General features: G+C 48.7%; 1 protein-coding gene across 2 annotated transcripts in view; it reads left to right on the top strand.

The window, feature by feature from the left end:
- The window catches only part of NTN4 (netrin 4), a 44,705-nt gene that overhangs the window by 6,978 nt on the left and 23,512 nt on the right, over positions 1–14,215 (top strand). For both annotated transcript variants that reach the window (XM_075718200.1, XM_075718193.1), the window contains exon 2: positions 11,797–12,084. In XM_075718200.1, the coding sequence (XP_075574315.1) occupies positions 11,797–12,084 (288 nt within the window). The remainder of the gene's footprint in view (positions 1–11,796; positions 12,085–14,215) is intronic.

The following is a 14,215-nucleotide window of genomic DNA, read 5'->3' as shown; positions in this document are numbered from 1 at the left end:
GGGGACAGGGATGGTGGGGATGATGGCCAGACCCAGCCCAACTCTTTGCATTGTATCAGTGAATTTAGCAAGACATGGGGGCCATTATTTCATAAGCACAAGAATAATGATTTCTAGGGGAAAAGTTAATGAGACAAAATAAACGAAGTCAGGCCAGAGACAATGAAGTGATGTAGGAAGCTCGAAATCCTGGGCTGCGGCAGCTGGCCATTCAGCGCGGGGTGGGGAGGGTTCGTGAGAGCCGAGCGGGATGCGTGCCTGCCGGCCAGCACAGCACAGGGCTCACTGCTCATGGCAGTGCTGGCAGCAGCGGCATGCCAGCAGGATGCCATCCTCCCACCGGCCACCTTGCCCATGGCTGTGGCAAGGTGCATCTCTTGGCTTGGCCCCCAGGCTTTCCCTCCTGGCAGGGAAGCCTGTCTTTCCAAGCCCTGCGCAGGGTTTCCACTGGCTTTAGCATTGTTGGGTTGCGAGGAGCCTCTCCCTTTAAATAATGGGGCAGCAAAAAGGGGATTTAGGGGAAAAGGGGAAACCTGAGCTTAGTTTTGTGTCTGTGCCTGGGAGGACAGGAGGCAAGGGAGGTTCTGGGCACATGTGGGACAAACCTTTGGTCTCCAGGGAATTTTACGATGAAAGGTACTTTCCCTCCAGAGATTGGGCACCATCAGGGCTGAGCACCACAGCTGCTGTTTTCTGGGCACCGGCACCTGCATTTTAATTTTTCCATATGTGGAGTACCAGGGATGATACTGCCAGGTCTCTGGGCAAGGTTGTGTCAAAACCCTCCCTCTCTGCCACAAACAGTCCCAGAACAGTGCCGTGTCCCTTTTGCTGGGCCTCCCTGGTGCTCAGCACCTCTGGAGGACCAGGGCATGCGAGGGGCAAGACGCTTCTCCAACCTGCCCGGTGATCCTCCGTGTGATTCTCCCCATTGCAGCTAGCCCACAGGAAGGTCTCATCATCTCCTTTTCTCCCTGGCTTTCCCAGGGCTTTTGACGCTTGGAGGTTGGCCCTCCATTTGGCCAGTGCTTGAAATGTGGCCACCCCTAGGATGGAGCATAGCCAATGTTTAACAGTGCGTATCAGTGGTCCTCTGTTTAGAACAGCAAGTTTCTAACAACTGCAGATCAGGGCTTCTGGGTCGGCCTCTAATTATGGCTAAAACAAATTATTCCTCGGAGTGAGCTTGACCAGTCTGTGAAAGGGGGTGTATTGTAGGCTGCCAACAGCAGGAGCGAATGAGTCCCAGGGCTCAAGAAGACCCTTTCCAAACTTCTTATGTAGGAAGTGAAGAGCACTGTACCCACATGAAACAAGAGGAATTTGGGTAGGCAGAATTTAATTCTCTAAATTGGCATCTGGCCTTGTTAGCGGGACTATTGCTTCCCTTGAGAAAAGTGCCATGGGATTTTAGCGGTGCAGCCAGAGCCTCTCTTCAGGCACTGCACCCCACTGTTTCATTTCACAGTTCATTTTTGGCATGAAGGGAGGACTGGCTCACTTACACAGCGCCCAGTTTGCTGTCTGGAAAGTAGGGTTGCCATGTTTCTCTTTGGGATTCCTGGATACAACCGGTTACACGGGATGTGTGTAACCTAAAGCAGTGAATCGACACATCTCAGAAGTTTTGGATCAAAAGCTCATGGGGACTTAATCTGAGATTAATCGTCATGCACAATGGGTGTCGGTGCGAGAGAGCTAGTCTACTAACGTTCAAAATCCTACACAAATGGTGAAGTCCTCAAATTCTCCCTGGGCAACATTTCCAGGAAGAAAAGAAGTTAATGTCCAAAACCAGGCTTACTAGACACATATGCCATAACTCTCTATCACCGGTCTCTGCGCAGTGTCCCTCATTGCTGAGGTCAAAATCTGTAGCCATGAGTTGAATGGGCAGTGCTGTTTCTCATGGCCTTTTTAACTGTGTATTTGCATACAATTCAGACAGGTGTTCTTTTTCCCAAAATTAAGTGTAGCTTGTGGTAACTGGATGGTGTAAGCAGCCAGCTCGGTAGACACAAAGCCTTTTCATTATAGACAAAAACAATTGAAATATATTCATGAAATCTGGTTACTCTTAGGCTGAAAGAAATCCCCTTGATCCCTAGTACTGTTGAGGGCATTCTTGCCAAAATGCTAACCTGCTGCCTTGCAGGCTTTTGCAGTGGTGCATCGTGCTCAGAAGCTGTTAAAGGGGTTATTCTGCAGCTCTGGGGAGTGAGCCAGCTTTTCTTACAGCCCTGCCTATGAACAAGCAAGTCCAGTTCTCTGTCTGGTTCTTTGGAGGTAGCTCCAGGTTTTCTTGGTCTTCCATATGCACAACAGGTACTGCCGGCAGGCCAAGGCTGAGAACATAAATCTTTGTGGGGATAGGGAAAGGAGGGGAATTGCTGGAGGGTAAAGTATTTAAATACCATCTTTCTTGCTGATCGGTCAAAGGACTTCTTCATATCATCAGCTGAAATGTGCTGGTTCATTTTCCTATGTGGGATAGTGCAGCCTTGGAAACGGTGATTCTGAAGATGAGAAAAAAGCAATAATTGTTTTCCTTGGTAGTGCATAGCTGATGATGTCATGCATCTGGAGGGTTTTGTGAGCCAAGAAACTAAGGGTATCTGTTTGATGAGTGTATCTCATGAGTGAAAGTAGTGATTAGGCAAAATAAAGCCATTGTGGAATAAACTATCAATTCCTGGAGAAGCACTGTTAGCTGGAGGTGAAGAAATTCACATGTTTTGAGCTGGAGAGAGATTTTTCTGGTAGGAATATTACTTCTGTGATCATTGTCTGCATGAAGACAGGCATGACCTAGCAGTGTTTCATTTTCATCTCATGAAGCTGTGTGGTGGGATGTTGAAAGGAAGTTGAGATGATGGCTCTCATCTGATTGATTATTGCTAGAGAAGTCAAGGATCCTGGAGAAATCCCAAGGCTCTTGCCTAACTCTCCTCATGCCTTTCCCAGCCCCTCACTGGCCAGCTGCTGTGTGTGAGTAAGAGCTTGTCCCATACAGCTTGCTTTTGAGAATGGCAGAAGAATGCCCTGAGTTTCCCAAAAGATAAAAGTTGCCTTGGTGTAAATTAACTTGCCAAGGCCCCCGCAAGGGCCAGTTATTTGAAATAGTTGGATTTTCCTCCTGAAGTCTTTGTAAGATTGCCTAACTTTTAGATGGTGAGACAAGGGATTCTTTGCCTTGTTTTATGTGCTGTAAAAGATTGCAGAAAGGCTGTAGGCATGGGCCCAAATAGAGTGCCATTTCTCCAGCATCTCAAGCAGCTCAGGGGCTACCATTGGTGGTACACAGCAGGTTTCTGTCACCATCACTTGGGGACATGGACAGAGTGCTTCATGCTGTGGCCCAAAAGACAGGCTCCACTCCTCAGTTTGACCTTAGTGTCTCTGACGGTCACCTTTCTGCAGTGGCGAGGCAGGTTTCCCAACTTCTCTTGTTGTTTCATCTCACCCAGGTGATGCTGAAATGTGCACCGTGTATGTGCACATGCAGGGGATGGGCAGACCTCTCTGTGAGAAAAAAAGAGGCTCTTCTTCCCTGCAGTCCACTTACTCTGACAGGCAGAAAAACAAAGTATATTAGAGGAGCTGGTGGGTGATACCTGCCCAGTTTAGGCTGATGAACTTCCCGTGCCATATGAATTAGTTACAGCATCTGCCAAAAGTCTTTTTTTTAGCCTAGGGTCATTGCAATGAACATAGCACAGAGATATGCATGGGTTTCTCTCTTAAAAGCTCTTTTGCTTGGTCTGGTAGTACATCAAGTAAGTCTGTTTTGTCAATAGAGGGTACCAGCACTGTGGCTTCTTCACAGCGGGAGGAGTCCACCAGGCTTGTGAAGGAACAAGACTGTTTTCATAAAACTTTTAGGAGCTTAATGCCTTTAAGATATATCTCCCAAATGTGGTTGAAGTTAGCCAGGGGTTTCAAAAGTTTTTAGGGTGGACTGATGGACAGATGCATAGATACATGTGCAGTGGGATGGCATAAGGCCTATTTCAGTAGGGAACTAACCTAAAACATATGGGAAGTCTTCCCAAGAGAAACACTCCTCTGCAGACACAGCTCCCCGCTCCGGGAAGAGCCAAGGAGAGAGCCTGGCAGAAGTTGACCACACTGATGCAGAAAATCCCTGGAAACTAAAATACTGACTGGGAGAGTAAATACTAGCATGTGTTTGAGCCCCCAATACTGAAACTGAACAAGAAAAACCTATCTGCAGAGCATCTGTCTCTCTCAGAGGACATATGTGGGCAGGGAATACGTTGGTTGTTGTAGGCGCTAGGTCTGGTGGTTAGACCATGCGTCTGACAGGCGGGGCACCTGAGCTGCTCCTGCACTGGCAGGGCTGAGGGACCCCCTTTAAACAAGGCAGCTCCTGTGCCTGAGGCTTCCCATTGTAAAAAGGGGTCCCCAAAGGCGCCAGGGCAGGTAGGACTGTCACTGCTCCCTGTAGATACCAAATAGGATTTATTGCTGTGGTGTGAGTCTCGCCACTTGGCACAGCAAACCTTGGAATTCAAGCCATTCTCACGTGTACAGAAGGACAGTCTCACTTTAGTCTTTCTTGCGTTGGGTGTTAGGCTTAATTAGGCTTAATTACTCTTTCCTGGGAAGGTGCAAGGGGATGAGCATGGAGCAGTCTCAGCCTCAATGTTTCTCTGCACCACCATGAGGTGACCAAGCAGGGGTGAGCGAAGGAGGTGTGGGGACACCCTCTTTGAATGCCTGGCTGGCACTGGATTTCCGCAGCTAAATTTATATCCAATTCCCTCTGCAAGTGAAAAAAAGAAAAGTCTAATTAGGCTTTTGTGGCAATGATGCAGTTTCTTGGGTGGAAGTTGAAATCAGACACTGTGGCAGGTTGATGTTATAGAAAGTCCCAGTGGGCACACACGTGTCGCATCACTGCTATTATTTTTTAAATTACCCATTTCTACAAATCAGCCTTATTTCCCCCTGTGAGTTTTCTGTAACACTTACCAGGAGAAATGATTACTTTTAACTTTTACATCTGTTGAGAAGGAAAGCTTAATTGGCCCGATAAAACTTTGCAGCTAAGCTTCTCCGAACAAGACCAGCCAAGGCTGAAAGCAGTTGCCACTTTTGGGTAGTTCCTATGGGAGAAGGCCTGGGCTGTTCGATGGGCTGGGCTGGCTGGAGGGAGGCGTGGGGGGCGGGGGGCAGGCACGCAGTGGCTCGGGGTGGCAGAGGCGTACTGGGCAGGGGGTACAGCATGGAGCATCTCAGCTTGAGCTGCAGTTGTGTGTGGCTGCGAGCAACAGCTGGGGCCTGTGGGGATGAGTAGACGTGAGGTGATGCTGGGCACACAACTGGAAATCCCAGGGCCAGGAGGTGGGAGATGAGGACTCCCTTCGCCTTAGCCCCGGCGCCTGACAGGTGGTGCCTAACCTCAGCTGCTTGCCGGGCTCAAGGGAAATTTTTCAGGAGGCAAAGGGATGAGGTCCTGGATGCGCTGGCAGAGCTCCACCACTGCCTATGTTTTCAGAGCATAGTCCAGGCACTAAATGAACCAGATAGTTTCCAGTGATGTGGAGATTCAACAGGGCCCCATAATACAGGTCAATTAGCCACATTTATTTAGTGCCTGCATACCAAGAGACACTGCAGACTCCTAATGCAAACCTTAACTTTTCCGTTAAACACTTACCTAGACATCAGATGCCCTTTTGTATGGTGGTGTACTCCCCTCATTGCTTTTGCCGTCTCTCTATTTGGAGAAGACAGCAAACCTTACATTCTTTTTATTCTTCTTATTTTTTTCCCTTGTTCCTGTAAGATACACTGAAAGGAATAAAATCACCAGCAAGACTCAAAGAAAGCAGTACTGAATTTATCAAATACCCATGAGCTGGATAGGTGAATCACTAATACGGATAGGTCATTATTATAGATGCACTCATGCATCCAGGTCGGATGACACAGGGTAGAGTCAATCTCTTTTATCTGGAGATCTTGTTGGAAAGAAACCTCAGACCACTTTGTGCAGTGTTACCACCTTGGTTTTCATTTACAACCAAATAAAAATGCAGTTCTGTTTTTAATATTTGATGATTGCTTTTATTTCTGCCATATTCCCATCTGTTGGCTTGTTCCCGTGTGTATACGCTTCTTGAGTTTCCCATCTATTTATTCCCTCTGTCTGTAATTTACCCGTGGTGTCATTTTGTGAACTATCTCCTGATGCATTCCAGGCTCAGGGAGAGAAGCTCTGGCTGAGGCCGGTCTCCCAGTTGGAGGTTGGAGCGTTGTGCCTCTAGCTGGGTGCTGGGACCCGGGGAAGGGACACGCACACGGGGGCTGCGGGCCCCTGCCCGCAGCCTCTGCAGCTGTGCCTATTTCTGAAGGTCTGTGAGGAAGAAGCTTCTTGTGGATCACGTGTGTCTCCTCAATGTCATGGGCATTTGAGACCCAAAGGGACCCATTTATCGCTGGGGACACTTGTATCTTGACAAAGATCCAGGCCCCTGCAGCTGTGGCGGGTGGAGGCTTCAGTAGTCTGAGATGCGCCCATGACTCATCGAGAAGGCTTTGCTGGCGGCAGATCTTTCATTGGTTTTGTTGACTTCCTCAGGCAACTTTGACTTCAGAGCCTATTTTGTTGCTCTCAGCATCATTCATTAGCATTTTCCTTCCCACTGTGGATATATATAAAGATGTCCTTTCATTGCCTCTCGAGTGTAAACATACTAGGGTACTTCTTGCAAAGAGACTTTTATGATTTTATAAATCAAGGTCATTGTGGTGCAAGAGTTTACTTGAGTGCAGCACGTTCATGGCTGCCTTTCTATTTATATATAGGGCTACATTACTGCATCTGCAGAACGGCAAGTAGCTAAGGCTTCTTGCACCACTAAGACAAAATAAAGTGAAGTAATCAACAGAGCAAGAGTTGCTTATGACAGCCCATAAGGAAGTTGAAATGCTGTGGAAATTTATTAGAGGATGTCTATGTAATGATGTTGCCAAACCGCAGACAGCCGGAGCAGTCTGGCTGAAAAGCAGAATATTTTTACTCCATGGCATGCACAAGGCGCGGTGGGGCAGCTTCTCCACTCCCACTCCCCTGTGAGTGGAGTGGAGTGGGCTCCCACCTGCCACCGCCGGGCGTCCCACCGGGAGGGTGAGGTGAACCCAACCTTCTCGAGGCATAGCAGTGGCATTCTTCACTCAGGGATTGTAGGCTACAGTTCCTATTTGGCTGTTTCTCCCCTACCAAAAAATCCTCATGCAAGTTTTAAATCACTTCTCTATTGATGTTGCTTCGTGCAGATGTCGCATTTATAGCATGTGGGATCCAACAGCATAATTCCACGTGACATGGATGTAGCATTACCCCAAATACTGATACTTTGGTTTAAAGAGAGAGGTTCTTTTTATTTGCCTCCTGGTATGTGACATTTGCTCCTCAGGCGTGAGATATTGCTAGATACTTAGTTTTAAATGGAAGCTGAGATAAAGATTCAGTTCCTGGGATTGTGTTTAAGAAGAATCCCAAATACTATAAGATTTATAGTGAGTTAGCAACACAGGGAATGAAAATATCTTTCTGATGGGATATATTAGGGCATGTCTAGCATAGAAGTGGTGTGGATTTTCAATTTATTACTTCCTACTTGTTCTACAAAACAGAAAATTTGGATTAGTGTATGCACTGTAGAGCTGCTGCTGTAAGATCCAGGCCTCCTACCCTTTGCTATCATACGTGGTGCTGACTACTGGGAGAAGTCACATTGTCTACCCAACATCGTAATGCTGGGCTTTGACATATTGTCGGTAAGGCAACTGCATGCAAACACACTTGAGTGGGAAAGCCGGAGGTCTGGTCACCCTCGGGTGCTTTCTGGGAGGCTTGCTGCAGGTGAATGGCCAGATTTTGCTGCGGTTGCTCCTTTACCAAGAGGGTGTGTGCATTCCCCTGTGCATGGTGGAGCTTTCTCCTGGCAGAGGCCTTGCTCAATGAAAACAGGAACAGCATCATCTATCAAAAAGGATGTTCTCCTGTACCTCGTTGAGCTATTTATCTCCCTTGCATAATCACAACACAGCTATCTTTGGCAGGACCCTTGGGCATGACTTCCAGCACTTTTGGGATAGGAAGAGTAGCGGACTTGATGGCTCTGCAGGCAGCAACTTCTCTGGGGGGTGGGAGGGAACTGCTGTTCCCCCATCATGTGTGGCAGAGGGGCTGTCCCAACAGCGAAAAAGCTGACATGGCATGTGCCAAGACCGCAGCCAGGGTGGTGGAGCTGCTGCGGAGAGTTTCTGTCCCTGCAGGTTGAGCCAGGCACGCGTGTTTCCTGTGTGGTTTTAGCAAGATAAACCCAGAGGGCTTTGTGGAGCTGTTGGGAAGAGGAAATGATGGCTGTGGATTGGGCATGTCACCACGAGCATCCCAGGGCAGCCCAACAGAGTCAATTGGGGGAAGTCCTGCCCGGTGGCACCAGGGAGATGATGGGCTTGCAAAACCCCATCGTCAGATAACATATGCATGTTGGCAGTGAGTTCTTCTCAAATTCTGCCTACATCCTTCCCCTGCGCCATTAAAACTAAACAGTATTTTGGTTGAGGAGGCCTCTGACTGCAGTGGCTGGGGGCTGCCGGCAGAACTGTAGGTGTGAAAACCCAGTCAGGTTTGCTGTGCAAACCATGGTTCGTTCATAGATGGGATGCTGCAGACCAGGGCTGGTCCCATTAGTGGGACAATTGTGCAGAAAAGTCCAAGGAAAGGTAAAAGCTGGAAAGCTGTTGCTGGCCTGTGTGTATGTGGGGCTGAGGTGCTGGGCAGCACAGGGGTTGCAGACCCATAAGAACTGTATGAGGATGGTGTGGCCCCACTGATGTGCTGACTCCCGAGATAGGCTGGGATAAATCAGCAAGATGAACAACTGAAGAGGCAAACCTTGCTGGGAAACACATCCTTGACCCTATTATGCAGTCTGTGGGCCTCCAGCTCAATCGGCCAGGGCAGAGCACGGAATTGCTATTTGTATGGTGTCCTACGTGGCAGGGGAGTTGGAACTAGATGATCTTTAAGGTCCCTTCCAACCTAAACCATTCTGTGACTCTACGATAATGACTGGTTTGTATTTTATTAAAACAGAACTACTAGCGTCTGGGACGGAGGGATGAGGGTGTTTGCTGTGTTGGCAGCACTGAAACCAGGCTCACCCCATTATGTTGCACTGGTGCAGGCTGCAGCGTGGCTCTGAAGCCGGGGCCGGGGCTGCTGGGCACAGCTGGAGCAACCTGGGGGAGCCAGGGGGAGCGGCTGAGAGCCCACAGCCCCTGGGAATTACAGATTGGGCTCATGTTTAGCATCACTGTTTTCAAGTAGCCATAAAAGAAATGTTTGTAACATTTTAGGGCCTAAGCAGGAATACTGGCTCCATTGAAATCAGCAGCATAACTCGCCCTGAATTCCACATGGGCAAGATTTAACTCTCTCGGCATGAAGGCGCTCAGGGTTATTGATTTCCTTGTTGCAATTGTCTTTACTAGAGCTACAAGCATCAGTCACATGTATTAAACAGGGATAGATAAACAAGAAAAGCTGAGAATGATGAGAAGAAAGTCTGCAGCTGCATCTAGCATAAGTTGTTCCCGTTTCTGTATTTCCTTCGCCACTCTCAACCAAATCAGGACAAACAAAGATTTCTCTGAGATGCAGTTTATGTAATTGCAGGGAACCCAAACTGCTAATTTTTACTGAAAATTCTCAGCATGGCATTTTCCATCATCTCCACTAAAAGGAAATCAATGTCTCCGGTTTGGATGTTTCCCAAGGAATTTTCTTTCCATATCTGAAAGCATCTTGTGTTCACAAAGCCACTAATGTGTAAATGTGATCAGAATGACATTGATTTAAATTTGGGTAAATAACAAGCCTTGGGGAGAGGTGCAGGGCCTGATAGTTGGGTTCGCTTGGGTTTCTGTTCATATCTGCTTGGTATTTTTTATTTTAGGAAAGCAGAAAAAACTCTGTATGTTCCTGAAAGAAAGGGAAAAAAAAAAAAAACTTTTGAAATGTGTTACTATTTATTAATATCATTCATCAGACTTAACACTTCTGCACAAGGGGCGTACCGCTCACCAGCCTTGCCCGCTGACCACCTCTCATGGTCAACCTCCTCCCTTACATCTTTCCAGCAGAAGGTGCTGGAATACCTTTGGGAGGGAGCACCTGCAGGATGGCGGCGTGGGGCTGCAGGCACGATGTGCTTGCCAGCACGCGGCTTCCGGCACCAGCACGCCCAAGCCCCGCTGTCACCGGCGCACCGGTAGTGACCGTGCTTGGCAGGCAGATAGGACGTGCAAAAGCACGCTGCCACCATTCAGCCCCAAAATGAGCTCTAAATCTCCTTCCAGGCCAGGACAAAACTTCCTCCAGCTGGATCCTGGCAGTTCTGGAGAAAAGCCAGGTCCTGGCCAGGAGTGGTGCCAGTAGTGATGGGGCTGGCAGAGGCAGCAGCCGGCAGGCAAAGCCCGTGGGCAGGCGAGCTGGCAGCACTGGCATCATTATTTCCAGGATTTGTGAATCCTGGTGAAATAAAAGGGAAACCTTCATCAGCTGAAGCGTATCAGCCGCATCCTTTGGTAGGAGTGGATTTAGGTAGACGAGGCTGTGATCCCCGTAAGCGCTGGCAAGCTCACCCGCTGCCTCTTGCCGGGCACCCTGCAGCATGTCCTGGCAAGAAACTGTGGTTGCCCTTTGCGGCCACGCACCTCCTTGTTCACAGGAGGCTGGCCGGTGTTTCGGGTGGCGTGGGTGGTTATCAGTGGGGCAGCGGGGCGGTTTGAGGAGGTTTTAAGGCGCTGCTGGGAGCAGTGCATGGAGCCCGAGCCGTTAGGCTGCATCACACCCTCAAACACTCGTCAAGTGACTGATTGAATTGTTGCTTACAAACGTTGTAGTTCATCAAGCCTTTGGCGGCTACTCAGTGAAGAGCTGTTTAAGTATTTAGAAAGTGTCACTGTGAGTTAAATGTACCAGTAACTAATACATGTGTTGTAAATGTGTCATTTTATGCCAATAGTAGTTATGTGAATAATATGCTGTTTCTGATGGCATGCTGTAGGTACCTTAACAAACAAGTTTAAAATAAACCTCTTCAAGAAAATTAGTTATTTTTATCTAGTGCTCTCCATTTTCAGCTTGAGCCAATATTTACCTATGCAATGAGACCCAAGTTAAAACAAAGACTGACTGATAAGTATTTGTTTAAACTTCAGAAGCCCCCCACTTTTCTTTCTTTCTTATCTCGGTTTTCTATCAGCTTGCTGTCACTAATTGCCACGCCTAATCACTTGTCTAGTAGGAAGCAACCTGGGACTCATAGGAGCCAAATATTTGGAAATATGAGCTTTATTTGTTAAAAAATACACCCATTCTAGGGGAGGGAAGGTTAATGAAGGGTCCCCCACCTGAGCATCACCTGCAGGACTGCCGGTCCTTGCGCTGGGCCATGCCATGTACCAGCGGCACTGACCTCTGCTTTAAGTTAATGGTGCAACGTTGCTGGACACCCGTAGGGTCCAGACTTTGTGTGGAAAGGGGCATAGGGGATCATGGGGGGGACACCTCACGCACACTGGGGTGGAGGTGGATTTGCTGCTCCCGACGCTTGCAGAGGGGGAAGAGCATCACAAAAGCCTGGTGTGTGCTCCCGGGGGATGCTCCTGCCACCATCCCACCCCCCTGGCCCGGCACAGGGCTGGCTGACATCCTCCTTTCTGCTTCCCTTGCTGCATTTCTCTGCCCAGGTGATATATCGAGCCCTGTCACCGCCTTACGCCGTGGAGGACCCGTACAGCGCGGAAGCCCAGGCGCAGCTGAAGATCACCAACCTGCGGGTGCGGCTGCTGGAGCGGCAGGGCTGCCCCTGCCTCCCGGCCAGCCCGGCCCCCCAGTCCCTGCAGCCCCCGCAGCCCCTGCACTATGCCGTCTATGACTTCATCGTGAAGGGCAGCTGCTTCTGCAATGGCCACGCTGACCACTGCGTCCCCGTCGCTGGATTCAAGCCCATCAAAGCAGCCGGCGTTTTCCACGTGGTATGTACACACGCCCAACGATGTCTGCACTGCAGGAGAGCAGAGTTTTAAAAATAGTAGGGAACGGTATAGAGTATGCTATAGGTCCAAGTATATGGTATTTGACATGTGATGCCCTGCATTCCAAGCACAGTGAGCAAAAGCAGCCTTTACAAAGGAGGTGGTCTGAGGCTGAGGTGCTGGGTCCACCAGGACTCTCATCCTTCAAGGGTGCTCCACAGTAGTTTAAGTTTAAGTAATTTCCTTAAAGTAAATTAAAATTGCTGACTCCCTTCTTCCCGCAAATGCTACCTCTCAATAACACAATATCTAAAAGATAAATGCAGGGCGTTTTGGTGACAGAGAGAGAGACGAGCTTCCTCAAAGGTACTAGGGATCTTGTGATTGCCATTGCTTTTGGAGAATCCTGGAAACTGGGTTGGCTCCTGAAGTGAGAGGCAGGAGAGCTGGGGTTTGCTTCTCCCAGGCTTTCCATTGCACTTTGCAATACCTTTCTCCAGATGAAACCCCTGTGCTCCAGTTTCAAGGGGACTCCCATCACAAGAGCTCTGAGCTCAAATCCCTTGGGACTGACCAAGACCTAAACCCCTGTCCTCCCGCATCACAGAGAAGTGAGAGCCACTAACCCGTTGGGGAGGTGATGGGCACAGCAGCAGCTGACGTGTTGGATGCCTGCAGCATGGCATGCCTGCACCCTGCCAGCCTGGGGACACCCTGGTCTCGCTGCCCCAAACACATCTTGTCCTTTCTGCCTGTCTTGGCTGGCTCTGAAAGTCATGGCTTTGCTGGCGGAGGAGTGGTAGGGAGAGCCAGGGCAGTCAAACATATTGCACTGAACAATGTTAGAAGGAGAAACATCATAAAAAAAACTGTAAGGCAGTTACTTGAGGTAAAGAGGTCTGGCATCTGTCCAGCTCTTCGGGGAACTCTCATTTCACTTAAATTATGGTCTCAGACATGAAGCAGACAGCATGTTTCCCTTCTAATAGAGCTAGTCTTGCAACATCTTGAAATACACCAATTTGAAAGCGTGCAGCGCTATGATTGATAAGGCTGTTTCAAGTAGCACTGCTCTGCTTTCCACAGATGTTCCCTGAGCGAAAGTCTTTGAAAGGAGCTGTTTGCTCAGGATTATTTCAGTGGGATACAATTGCATGGGAGCGTGCCCCAGAGCACTGCTGAGAGTTGTAACAGAGCCTGCAGCCAAATACGCTTCCGGTACGGCTATAGCCTATGGAAACCGTAGTGTGCAGGTAACAGGCGGTGCTGTGGGAAGGAATCAAGTGCCAAAATCGCACTGAAAACCAAAGCAAGAAATAGCAACAAGCCCCTGCGCTGGCCCTGAGGGGACTGGAAATTCAACTCCTGTTACAAATGTGTATGTGGCAGGAGTCCCAAAGGTGACGTTTCTGCAGTGAGGCTGACTCATTTTACTGTGCCTTACAGTTTATTCCTCATGTTCCATGAGGGATGTGCCGGTGTAGGGGTGACATAGCCCCATGGTTTGCAGGGAGGATCAGAGAGTGGCAAGATGTTTCCTCTCCCAATACCACTTTTTCTATCATAGGACCGGGGCAGCTGGGGCTGAGTCCAGTCCGTGCCAGGCTCCTGCCTGGCGTGAGGCTGCTGTGATTCGGGGAGTGTGGTGGCATCCCACTCATGCATACCAGGCTGGGGTTTGCCACTGCATTGCTTCAAGATGGGAAGAGAGGATTATATCCTCTCACTCACAAGACATGTGTATGTGAATGAACAGAAAAGGGACAAAAGAGTGCGGGGTCTGTGGCTGCTTAGCTGGGAGAAGTCAGAGAAACTTCTGAAAAGAGAGTAGGATTTCAGAGAGGGAGCAGTTTCGTACCTTTCACCTGAAAAAGTGACATAAAAATAATTCTGAAGAACTACAGTCAGACATTCAAGTGTGAGATGGGAACTTCAGTCTTGTCTTTATGTAACCGTATCTACATGGAGTTTTAGCAGAACCTTCACTGTAAAACCGAGGACAGCAAAAGCTGGGAAGTACATTGCCATTTCACAATATGATTATAAAATCTGGCTCTGTTTTTATGCTTGTTTAGACCAGAGCACTCCTGAAGAATATCCTCTAGGTTAGAGAGTTAACATCAAAATTTAA

This window comes from Pelecanus crispus, chromosome 1 (genome assembly GCF_030463565.1).
Source record: "Pelecanus crispus isolate bPelCri1 chromosome 1, bPelCri1.pri, whole genome shotgun sequence".
NCBI classification, from domain to species: domain Eukaryota; kingdom Metazoa; phylum Chordata; class Aves; order Pelecaniformes; family Pelecanidae; genus Pelecanus; species Pelecanus crispus.
The sequence above is the reverse complement of the archived record's forward strand: the minus strand, read 5'-3'. Positions and strand labels throughout refer to the sequence as shown.